Below are 12,113 nucleotides of genomic sequence, written 5' to 3' on the forward strand. Positions count from 1 at the left end.
ACTATGCCTCGGAGTCATGACTGAACCATAGGCAGGCTCGTCTGACTATCCGGGCTTCTAGGCGATTGATATTCCATCCCGACTCCTGGCAGTGTGCTCCCCATCCTCGTAGGCTGGCATCCGTGGTGAGTAGGATCCAGGTTGGGGAGGATAGTCTCATTCCCTGGCTCAGATGGGCTTCTTGTAGCCACCATCGTAGTTGGGCCCGAACTCTGTCCGGGAGCTGAAGCCATACGGTGTAGTTCTGGGACAGTGGATTCTATCGTGATAGTAGTGAGCATTGTAGGGTCTCATGTGAGCCCGTGCCCATGGGACTACTTCCAGTGTGGATGCCATGAGGCTGAGAACTTGTAGGTAATCCCATGCTGTGGGGCAACGTTCGCACAGCGGGGTTCATAACTGGGTCATCAGTTTTGATCTCCTTGTCGGTGTCAGAATGACCTTGTCTTGTTTGGTGTCGAACCGGACTTCCACGTATTCTAGAGATTGGGAAGGCTGCAGGCAGCTCTTGTTTGTGTTGACCACCCACCCGAGGCTCTCCAGTAGAGTTTTGACTCTGTGGCCTGGTGGCTTTCCTCTGGGGATTTCGCTCTGATCAGCCAATCATCTAGATAAGGATGCACGCGGATTCCTTCCTTCCTCAGTGTTGCTGCCATCACCATTATGATCTTGGTGAACGTCCGGGGTGCAGTGGCTAACCCAAAAGGTAGTGCCCGGAACTGGTAGTGACGGTCTTGTTGAATCAGAATGTGTAGGTAGGCTTCCGACAGATCCAGGGAGGTAAGGAACTCTCCCAGGTGTATCGCCCTTATTACCGAGCGTAGGGTTTCCATGCGGAAGCGAAGAATCCTCAGGTGACGGTTGACTGCCTTGAGGTCCAGGATAGGTCTAAACGTTCCTTCCTTCTTGGGAACGATAAAATAGATGGAATAATGGCCAGTATTTATTTGTTGTGGAGGTACCGGTGTTATAGCCTCTAAGGCTAGTAATCTGGTCAGTGTAGCTTCCACTGCCATTCTCTTGGAAGGGTCGTGGCAGGGAGATTCCACAAACTTGACCGGAGGGAGGTGGTGGAAGTCCAGGTAATATCCCTCTCAAATGATGGATAGGACCCACTTGTCCAAAGTTATCTCGACCCATTGTTGGTAGAATAGAACCAGTCTGCCCCCTATGGCTTCTTCCTTAGGATGGGTCGGTTGGTCTTCATTCTGGGGTGCGGCTGGGGCCTGGGCCTGAGCTGGCTCCCATTTTATTGTGCTTGCTCCGAAAGGACTGGCTCCGGCCTGCGGGGCGGGCCGCTTGATATGAAATTTTATATGGGTTGAAGCGCTGTGATCCTCTGCCCCTGGAGGTCCGGGGGAAGGATTGCTGGTTTCTCTTGTCCTCCGGTAGCCGCAATAGTGGGGACTCGGCCCACTTGTTGGCTAGTTTCTCTAGTTCGCTTCTGAACAGGACTGTTCCCTTGAAAGGCATCCTTGTGAGTCATTTTGGAGGATGCGTCGGCAGACCAATTTCAGAGCCAGATTTGTCTTCTGGCTGCCACAGCGGATGAGACTCCTCTAGCTTGGATTGGCCACTGTTGGATACAGGATACTGGACGTGATAGACCCTTGGTCTGACCCAGTATGGCATGTTCTTATGTAGCTGCTGTGTGTACCAGATCCGAAGCGGCGTCCGTGAGGAATGATACAGCTGGTTCCAGGGCTTCACCGGGCGTGCTGTTCCTGGTCTGCACTAAGCAGGTGCGTGTCACCATGGCACAGCAGGCCGCGATCTGTAAAGACATAGCAGAGCCGTCAAAGGACTGTTTGAGGATGGATTCCAGACGTCTGTCTTGAGCATCCTTGAGTGCTGCTCCTCCCTCCACCGGGATAGTAGTGCACTTCGAGACCGTGCAGACCATGGCATCTGCTTTCGGACATGCCAGGCGATCTTTGGCGGCAGGGTCCAGAGGGTACATGGCTGCCAGAGCCCGGCCCCCTATGAATGTGGTTTATGGGGCCTCTCATTCCAGGTCAATTAGTTGCTGGACGGCTTGTAATAATGGGAAATGGCAGGAGATCTGACGAAGTCCCTCCAAAAGTGGGTTCGTCTTAGGTTCCCCCAAGGTGCTTGTGCCCGGGATAGCAAGCTCTTTTAACCTATGTGTGACCAGGTCTGAAAGCTCGTCCTTGGTGAAGAAGCGTCTCATGGTTCGATGGGGTTCTGTCCCCGGAGGGTGTTCCTCCTTCTTCCAGGGGTTCTGACTCCTCATCTGAGATGTCTCTGTCCCCGAAGGTGGGGCTTCTGGGCGGTGGGATCACTTCCCTGGGCATAGAGGGTCCTGGCATGTTGAGGTCCTCTCGTGGTGCCTATGATCACATTGTAGGAGACCCCGGTTGCATGTGGACGAAGGTATGCAGACCTTTGAAGAATTCCACCCAGGAGATGGAAGCTGGGTCTAGACTAGGGGGAGCCGAGTCCCTGGGGACCCCCGTTTGAGGGGGTCCCGCTGTGTGATGCTTGGTCTGGCGTACTGCTCAAGAGGCTGGGGTCCGGTACCGGCTGGGGAGGGCCATGAATTGGGTCCCCTAAGGCCTCTTCGCATTGTATACACAGGGCCGTGGCCTCCTCGTGCTGTGCGGCTCTAATGTGGCGTGCGGGGCAAAGGCCCTGAGCTTTGAGCTTATTTTCTGGTGGTGCCATGGCTTGTGCGCATACAATACAGTTGTGCGCTCCGGTGTGCGTCGAAGTTGCACGCGTAGGTTTGTTGCATGCGTGCAGAGCGATGTGCGCGCACGGGTCGAATTATGCGCCCGGCACAGTGAGCGCATGGTTATGCGCTTCGCTTGTGCGCCCAACATTGTGTGCACAGGGTATTTGAGTGCGCAGCTCGCCTCTGTGCGCACGGATCGAGACGGCGGACAGGGCGGCGAACAGGGCCAAAATGGTGACTGCTACCACGCAGACAATATGGTGACCACCTCGGAGGGTGTCCACGTGGGAGGACCCTCAGATCTGACCGGGTTCTAGCCCTGCTAGGGCCGATCAACCCGGTGGCACTGGTCCCGGCTGGCGACCTGTGTCTCTCCTCAAGCTTCGGAGACTTTTAAATAGATTTCTACTTTACCTTGTCTCTGCACTTCCTGCTTTCGTTCCGGGCGGTCTCCGGCAGTGGGGGGGAGAGGGAAATACCTTCACTGCCGTGCTCGAGGTTGCACCCACTGCCTCTCAGCCTTGGTGAGCCTTAGTCCCCGCCGAGGGTCGGCTACCGGACCAAGGCTCACCTCCGAGGGATCGTGGAAATCACCTCGGCCATCTCAACTGGGGGAGGGACCCAATGGGTGTCACCGCAGGAGAGCGGGGCTCGTCTGTAGAGGTAAGATTTCTTCTTAATTTGGATTTCTTTGCTAAAATTTACTCTAACGCTGCGCTAGCGAGCATAGAGTCCCTAACTGCTATGGAGACGGAAAATACTGAGGATCTGCACTTCCTGCAGGGGTATATGTACTAGGGCAGACGTCAGATTGAAATCTGATCCGTCTCCAACTGCTATCAGGAGTACACTATACCCGTTGGTCCTGAGTCCATCTGTCTACACTAAGGAAAACGAAATTATCAGGTAAGTAATTTCTCCAATTTATTTAGAGTTATATTCTGCTTTTCGCACTTTTTTCAGCACTTCAAAGTGGATTACATTTGCCACTGGTATCTTGGGCAGAGTAATAGTTTCTTTGTTGGAGATTTGCCTAGCAGTGACGTTGTCTTGGTTATATCCCTTCTCCAGGCATTATTGTATGGTTGTTGGGGTTCGAGAAGTTGCATCTTTTGCTAGAGCAGCCTCCTCCCTTACGAGGAAGTAGCTTTGGTACATCCCACTTGTGTGGACTGGACTGCTTGGATGAAGAGGAAAGTGAAATTACTACTTACCTGATAATTTCCTTTCCTCTCTGAGAGGCAGGTCCATCCACAATCCTACCCTGAGCTGCCTGTAAGTACTGTACTGATTTTTTCTATTTGTCCTTTCTCAGGGACATTATTGGAGGCAGAATTCGTAGGCCGATGCAGATCTTCAGGTCGTCTAAGGGCCTTGTAAGTGTTTGCCTTCTTTGTCTGTTATGGCTTCTGCATTTCCTTCTCTTCTGAGTCCAGTGCTTTGCCCACTGGAAGAAAAAAAAGAAGTGAATGATGGGGGTAGGAAGTGTTTTTAACTCCGGACTTAGTTCTAGTGTTAATTAGTTGCCACAGTTGACTTTTGCAGAATACTGGCACACTGATGTCAGTACAGGGCTATATGAGGATGAAATCAGCGAGTCCGTTGTTTTCTGTCTCCATCTGCTGGTAGACGTGCATAACCCACTTATGTGCACTGGCTTGCCTATCCTAGAAGAAAAAAAATTATCAGCTGAGTAGTAATTTCACCTTCCTGGGTTTTTGAATCCTGGATGTCTGACTTGTGTGTGGGAGTAATGGGGTGGATATACAGAACGCTGCAAAGTTGGGGAAATTGGGTGTCTCAATGTTACAGGTCTTGTTCTACCAGAGCCCACTGTAACCCATTTATTCCTGGGTTTCTGTATCCTCTGAGAGAGCTGGGAGAGGCAATCTGGATGTACAGCAGATTATGTATTGGTCTGCCTCACTCTAGCCTGCGAGCCTTGCAAACGCTCCAAACTTCCATGGCCCGTTTAGTTATAAGAAGCTTTCCTTGGAATCATGCGACTCTGCTGCTGCGTGAATTATTTTGGTTGCTGCTTCAGCAGTGGCTTAAATTTTAACTCTTGTTTTTAGATCTCTGAAGTTTAATGGTCCATGATTATTATTAATTTAATTTGTTATTATAATGTTTAGTTTGGCAGACCCGGTACAAGAAGATTATAAATGTTATTAAATAAATTGTAGATAAGCCCCGAGGCACCAGACCTACAGGAATCCTAAAGGAGGGACCTGTATGATCTCCAAAGTTCCTGTATTGCATCAGCTTTATTTCTGTATCCTACACAGTATGGGAAAGAAAACCCACTGATTTTCTTAATTTCTCTGAATATTTCTATAGAGACATCATAGAGGAGTTTTCATAGGCATCACATAAAGTTTCTGCTCAGTCACAGATTTCTTTAATATGCATTCATTATGTGATCCTTCTAAACACCTCATCTCAGGTTATTAGTAGCTGTCCATGCCATTGTTACTTACACATGATTAATTCCTTCTTTTTATATCCAGCAGACAATGAGGTCATACAGAAAGAGAAGAGGGAGGAGAATCGAGAAGAACACCCTATATTATTAACATTTACACCAAGACAATCAGGAAATGTCTGTGAGAATGTTGCCCAGAGGACAGAGGGGGGAGATATTAGCCAAGGACAGCAGGAATCAGAGACAAAGGAGCAAGACTCTGCAGGAGAGTCACTTGATGGAGTCACTGCTTGTGAGAGAAGTGACAGGGAGTTCACAGACATCCCTGAGCAACAGGCACACTTGAGAAGAGAGAATCCCTTCCAAAGTAATAACAGTGATCAAATGACTTCTGACCACCACCAGAGATACCTGGGAGCAGAGAGACCCTTCCAGAGTAATAACAGTGACCAAATGACTTCTGCCTTCCAGCAGAAAGAGGAGGTAGGGAAGAAATCCTTTCACTGTGACACCTGTGGGAAAAACTTTAATAGAAAATGTCATTTTGTATTGCACCAGAGGAGGCACACAGGAGAGAGACCTTTTCCATGCAAGCAGAAGTTAACCCTGAACTTACACCTGAGAATCTACTCTGAAGGGAGCACTTTTACTTGTATTGAATGCAAAAAAACCTTTTCTTGCAGGGAATCCTTAGTAATACACCAAAGAACACACACAGGTGAGAGACACTCTCATTGCCCTCAAGATGGGGAATCTTACAGTTCTGAGTTCTCTTTACTAGAAAAACTATTTAAGTGTACTGAATGTGGTAAAAGCTTCAGTGACAAGGCCCACCTCACACTGCATCAGAAAATCCATACTGGAGAAAAACCATTTAAATGTACAGAATGTGGTAAAAGCGTTAGTCAGCTGTCATCTCTCATGCAGCATCAGAAAATCCATACTGTAGAAAAACAATTTAAATGTACTGAATGTGGTACAAGCTTCAGTGTCAAGGCCCACCTCAGACAGCATCAGAAAACCCATACTGGAGAAAAACTATTTAAATGTACTGAATGTGGTAAAAGCTTTTCTCAGAAGGTACGTTTAATATTGCATCAGAGAATCCATACTGGAGAAAAACCATTTAAATGTACTGAGTGTGGTAAAAGCTACAGGGACAAGGCCCACCTCAGACGGCATAAGAAAATCCATACTGGAGAAAAACCATTTAAATGTACTGAATGTGGTAAAAGCGTCAGTGACAAGTCAGGTCTCAGAAGCCATCAGAAAAGCCATACTGGAGAAAAACCATTTAAATGTACTGATTGTGGTAAAAGCTTCTCTCGGAAGGAGCATGTAATATTGCATTGGAGAATCCATACTGGAGAAAAACCATTTAAATGTACTGATTGTGGTAAAAGCTTCTCTCGGAAGGAGCATTTAATATTGCATTGGAGAATCCATACTGGAGAAAAACCATTTAAATGTACTGAATGTGGTAAAAGCTTCAGGGGCAAGGTATGGCTCAGACGGCATCAGAAAATCCATACTGGAGAAAAACCATTTAAGTGTACTGAATGTGGTAAAATGTTCAGGGACATGGCATATGTCAGACAGCACCAGAAAATCCATGCTGGAGAAAAACCATTTAAGTGTATTGAATGTGGTAAGAGCTATAGGGACAAGGCATGTTTCAGACAGCATCAGAAAATCCATACTGGAGAAAAACCATTTAAATGTACTGAATGTGATAAAAGTTTCAGTGTCAAGGCATATCTCAGACGGCATCAGAAAATCCATACTGGAGAAAAACAATTTAAGTGTACTGAATGTGATAAAAACTTCAGTGTCAAGGCATGTCTCAGACGGCATCAGAAAATCCATACTGGAGAAAAACCATTTAAATGTACTGAATGTGATAAAAACTTCAGTGTCAAGGCATGTCTCAGACGGCACCAGAAACTCCATACTGGAGAAAAACCATTTAAGTGTACTGAATGTGATAAAAGCTTCAGTGTCAAGGCATGTCTCAGACAGCATCAGAGAATACATACTGGAGAAAAACCATTTAAATGTACTGAATGTGATAAAAGCTTCAGTGTCAAGGCATGTCTCAGACAGCATCAGCGAATACATACTGGAGAAAAACCATTTAAGTGTACTGAATGTGGTAAGAGTTTTAGTCAGATGTCATCTGTCATGCAGCATCAGAAAATCCATACTGGAGAAAAACCATTTAAATGTACTGAATGCGGTACAAGCTTCAGTGACAAGACATGTCTCAGACGGCACCAGAAACGCCATACTGGAGAAAAACCATTTAAGTGTACTGAATGTGATAAAAGCTTCAGTGTCAAGGCATGTCTCAGACAGCATCAGAGAATACATACTGGAGAAAAACCATTTAAATGTACTGAATGTGATAAAAGCTTCAGTGTCAAGGCATGTCTCAGACAGCATCAGCGAATACATACTGGAGAAAAACCATTTAAGTGTACTGAATGTGATAAGAGTTTTAGTCAGATGTCATCTGTCATGCAGCATCAGAAAATCCATACTGGAAAAAAACCATTTAAATGTACTGAATGCGGTACAAGCTTCAGTGACAAGACATGTCTCAGACGGCATCAGAAAATCCATACTGGAGAAAAACGACTTAAATGTACTGAATGTGGTAAAATGTTCAGTGACAAGGCACGTCTCAGATGGCATCAGAATATTCATACTGGAGAAAAACCATTTAAATGTACTGAATGTGGTAATAGCTTCAGGGACAAGGAACGTTTCAGACGGCACCAGAATATCCATACTGGAGAAAAACATAGAAACATAGAAACATAGAAATGACGGCAGAAGAAGACCAAACGGACCATCCAGTCTGCCCAGCAAGCCCCGTAGTTTATCCATTTATTTTTATTTTTTTATTTTATTTTTTTTCTCCCACCCTTTTTCTCCCTCTCACCCATCACTATTGGCTTCCAGCACCCTCCGGCCCCAACTCCCTTCCACCCCTCCAACATACAGAGAGCAGCGCTGTATCCGCATCCCAGTGAACATCCAGCTCAATCAAGGGTAGCATCCGCCGCAACAAGCAGGCCACACCCCTGCCCCATATTCTTACCCACCCCTGCTTTGTTTGTTTCTTGTTTTGTTTTTTTTGGAGATGGCAGCCCTCCGTGAAGACGGAACACCAACCCCTGGCCACTGGCATCCTGCTCCGTGAATGCCTCTGTGGCTACTGCCGCTCCGTGCAGTGTTTTGCTGCCTCCTCTTTATTTACACCCACTAGACTTGATGGATCCACAGTGTTTATCCCACGCCCCTTTGAAGTCCTTCACAGTTTTAGACTTCACCACTTCCTCCGGGAGGCCATTCCAGGCATCCACCACCCTTTCCGTGAAGAAATACTTCCTGACATTGGTTCTTAGTCTTCCTCCCAGGAGCCTCAGCTCGTGACCTCTGGTTCTGCTGATTTTTTTCCAACGGAAAGGTTTGTCGTTGTCTTTGGATCATTAAAGTTTTTTAAGTATCTGAAAGTCTGTATCATATCACCCCTGCTCCTCCTTTCCTCCAGGGTGTACATATTTAGATTCTTCAATCTCTCCTCGTATGTCATCCGATGAAGATCCTCCACCTTCCTGGTCGCCCTTCTCTGTACCGCTTCCATCTTGTCTTTGTCTCTTTGTAGATACGGTCTCCAGAACTGAACACAGTACTCCAGGTGAGGCCTCACCAAGGACCTGTACAAGGGAATAATCACTTCCCTTTTCTTACTCGATATTCCTCTCTCTATGCAGCCCAGCATTCTTCTGGCTTTTGCTATCGCCTCGTCGCATTGTTTTGCAGACTTCATATCATTAGACACTATCACCCCAAGGTCCCTCTCCTGCTCCGTGCACATCAGCCTTTCCCCCCCCATCGAATACAGTTCATTCGGATTTCCACTCCCCATATGCATGACTTTGCACTTCTTGGCATTGAATCTCAGCTGCCATATCTTCGACCACTCTTCCAGTTTCCTTAGATCCCGTCTCATTCTCTCCACTCCTTCCGGCGTGTCCACTCTGTTGCAGATCTTAGTGTCATCCGCAAAAAGACAAACTTTACCTTCTATCCCGTCCGCAATGTCGCTCACAAAGATATTGAACAGGACCGGTCCCAACACCGATCCTTGCGGTACACCACTTAAAACTGCTCTCTCTTCAGAGAAGGCTCCATTTACCATCACACATTGTCTTCTGTCCGTCAACCAATTTGCAATCCAGGTCACCACCTCGGCACTCACTCCTAAGCTTCTCATTTTATTCACCAGTCTCCTGTGCGGAACCGTATCAAAAGCTTTGCTGAAATCCAAGTATATGACACCGAGCGCTCTTCCTTAATCCAATTCCTTGGTTACCCAGTCAAAAAAGTCAATCAGATTTGTCTGACAGGATCTTCCCCTGGTGAATCCATGTTGCCTCTGGTCCATCAATTCTCCCGACTGTAGATAGTTCACTATTCTCTCTTTCAGCAGTGACTCCATTACTTTTCCCACCACCGAAGTGAGGCTAACAGGTCTGTAGTTACCAGCCTCCTCCCTGTTCCCACTCTTGTGAAGCGGGACCACCACCGCTCTTCTCCAATCACTCGGCACCACTCCCGTTTCTAGGGATCTATTGAAGAGGTCACACAGCGGAGCTGCCAGAACATCTCTGAGCTCCCTCAGTATCCTTGGATGAATCCCATCAGGCCCCATGGCTTTGTCCACTTTCAGATTCTGTAGCTCTTCCCATCCATTTTCTACTGTAAAGGATTTTCATCTATTCCACTTCCCTCCAGTTTCTTGTTGTGTAGAGATGGTCCTTCTCCAGGGTCTTCTTTAGTGAACACAGAACTGAAGTATTCGTTTAATATTTCTGCCATTTCTTCGTCCCTCTCCACACATTGATCATTTCCACCTTTCAATTTCACTATACCACTTTGGACCTTTCTCTTTTCGCTGATGTATCTGAAAAATGTTTTGTCACCATTTTTTATCTCCTTGGCAATCCTCTCTTCCGCTTGACTTTTTGCCAACTTGATTAATTTCTTTGTCTCCCTCAATTGAAACAAATATTCTTCTTTGTGCTCCTCCCTTTGGGATCTTTTATATTTCTTGAATGCTGTTCTTTTAGCTTTAATTTTGTCAGCCACCTTCTTTGAGAACCAGATAGGTTTCAATTTTCTTTTGCTTTTCTTTACATTTCTAACATATAGAGCAGTTGCCTTGGTGATTGCTCCTTTTAGATTGGTCCACTGCTGATCCACATCTCTCTCGTTCTCCCATCATAATCTAGTCTTATAATTATAATCTCCCATCATAATCTAGTCTTATAATTAGCACTGTTTATTTAACCTACATTAGACACTGTATCTTTACTTATGCCTACATTAGGCAATGTATCTTTTACTGGTTAACCCCATATATACCCATCCAAGTTATATATACCTGTTCATTGTAAGACATTTACTTGTAAATGTGATTGTTCTGTTATAATGTAAACCGAGTTGATCAGTAATTCTGTTATTGGAAAGTCGGTATATAAAAATGCTAAATAAATAAATAAATCAATCAATCAATCAATCAATCATTCCTTTTAGTTCTTCCTCCAGGTACTTCCCCATTTCCTCAAAGTCCGTGTTTTTGAACTGTAAAACTCGAGTCTTTGTGGTTCTTTTCCATATTCTTTTAGTGATATTAAACCATACCATTTGATGATCACTGGTGCTGAGGTGGGCGCCCATCTGGACATCAGAGACATTATCTGCATTAGTGAGTACTAAGTCGAGTATAGCTCCTTCTCTCGTGGGTTCCAATACCATTTGTTTGAACAAAGATACTTGCATTGCATCTCCTCTCTCTCTACTATTTTTAGTTTCTGCCGATGGGATTTTCCAGTCTACATCTGGCATATTAAAGTCACCAACGATCACCACTTCTCCCTTCTTACCTATCTTATGGATGTCTTCAACCAGATCTCTGTCCAGCTCTTCCTTTTGGTTTGGAGGCCTGTAAACCACTCCAATATAAATGGACATCTTTTTTTAGGTCGAGCCATAGAGCTTCTTCCTTACCCCAACTTCCTTGTAGCTCAGATGCTTGGATGTTGTTTCTGACATAAAGAGCCACACCTCCCCCTTTTCTATCCTCTCTGTCCTTCCTTAACAAGTTATAGCCTGGTATTGTTGTATCCCATTCATGAGATTCTGTGAACCATGTCTCTGTGATAGCAACAATGTCCAATTCTGCCTCAGTCATTAGGGCCTGCAGATCTGGGATTTTATTTCCCAAACTATGAGCATTTGTGGTCATAGCCTTCCAGGTACTCTCTTTAAGGTTATTGCTTTTCCTGGACTCCTTATGAGACTTTATTTGAGATTTGTTATTCACTTCACTCTTTCCTTTTGTAGTTGTGCCACTGTTGACAGAGTTATCCATCTCAATTAGATTTTTCTTTTGGTTATGGATCTTGAAATTCTGCATGCATTGTGTTTTTTTTCTCTTTTCTGGTAACACTTCAATGTTTTTCTCAAGAACTTCTTCAGTTTTTAATATAGAGAAGGCTTTTTGTTCTTTTTGCATTTGGTACATTGTGTGTCTCCTCGTCACAGGTCTAATTCTACCCGAGCCCACTGTATTCCTGGATTGTAAAGAACTTCTTAATGACCTGTTTGAGTGGGGGGGTGTACCTGTTGGCTGCCCATCTGTCAAGAATGGGTGACTGTGGGTCCTACCTGAGCCTAATGAATCTCTTTTTCTTGACTCCTGGTTTTTCTGTGATATTGGGGAATTATTTTCTGAGTAATGCAATGTGGGTGTAATACTTTTAATTGAAGCTAATTGATCTTTAATCTCAGTCAGCTCCTTTTTCAAGGAAGAGAGTTGTGCACAAATTGGGCAAGCTCTAAGTTTCCAGATGCTTTCCCTCAGAATAAAGGCTCCACAGCAGTTACATTGGATAGTCCTCATTTTGGTAATTTGTGATTTGT

The 12,113-nt window shown here is 45.5% G+C and overlaps 1 protein-coding gene across 1 annotated transcript in view; it reads left to right on the plus strand.

The window, feature by feature from the left end:
* The window catches only part of LOC115083645 (oocyte zinc finger protein XlCOF6-like), a 167,855-nt gene extending 159,853 nt beyond the window's left edge, over nucleotides 1-8,002 (plus strand). Inside the window, exon 2 of the mRNA XM_029587588.1 lies at nucleotides 5,206-8,002. Coding sequence (XP_029443448.1) covers nucleotides 5,206-7,943 — 2,738 coding nt within the window. The 3' untranslated portion in view covers nucleotides 7,944-8,002. The remainder of the gene's footprint in view (nucleotides 1-5,205) is intronic.
* Nucleotides 8,003-12,113: the final 4,111 nt, after the last annotated feature.

This window comes from Rhinatrema bivittatum, chromosome 2 (genome assembly GCF_901001135.1).
Source record: "Rhinatrema bivittatum chromosome 2, aRhiBiv1.1, whole genome shotgun sequence".
NCBI lineage: Eukaryota > Metazoa > Chordata > Amphibia > Gymnophiona > Rhinatrematidae > Rhinatrema > Rhinatrema bivittatum.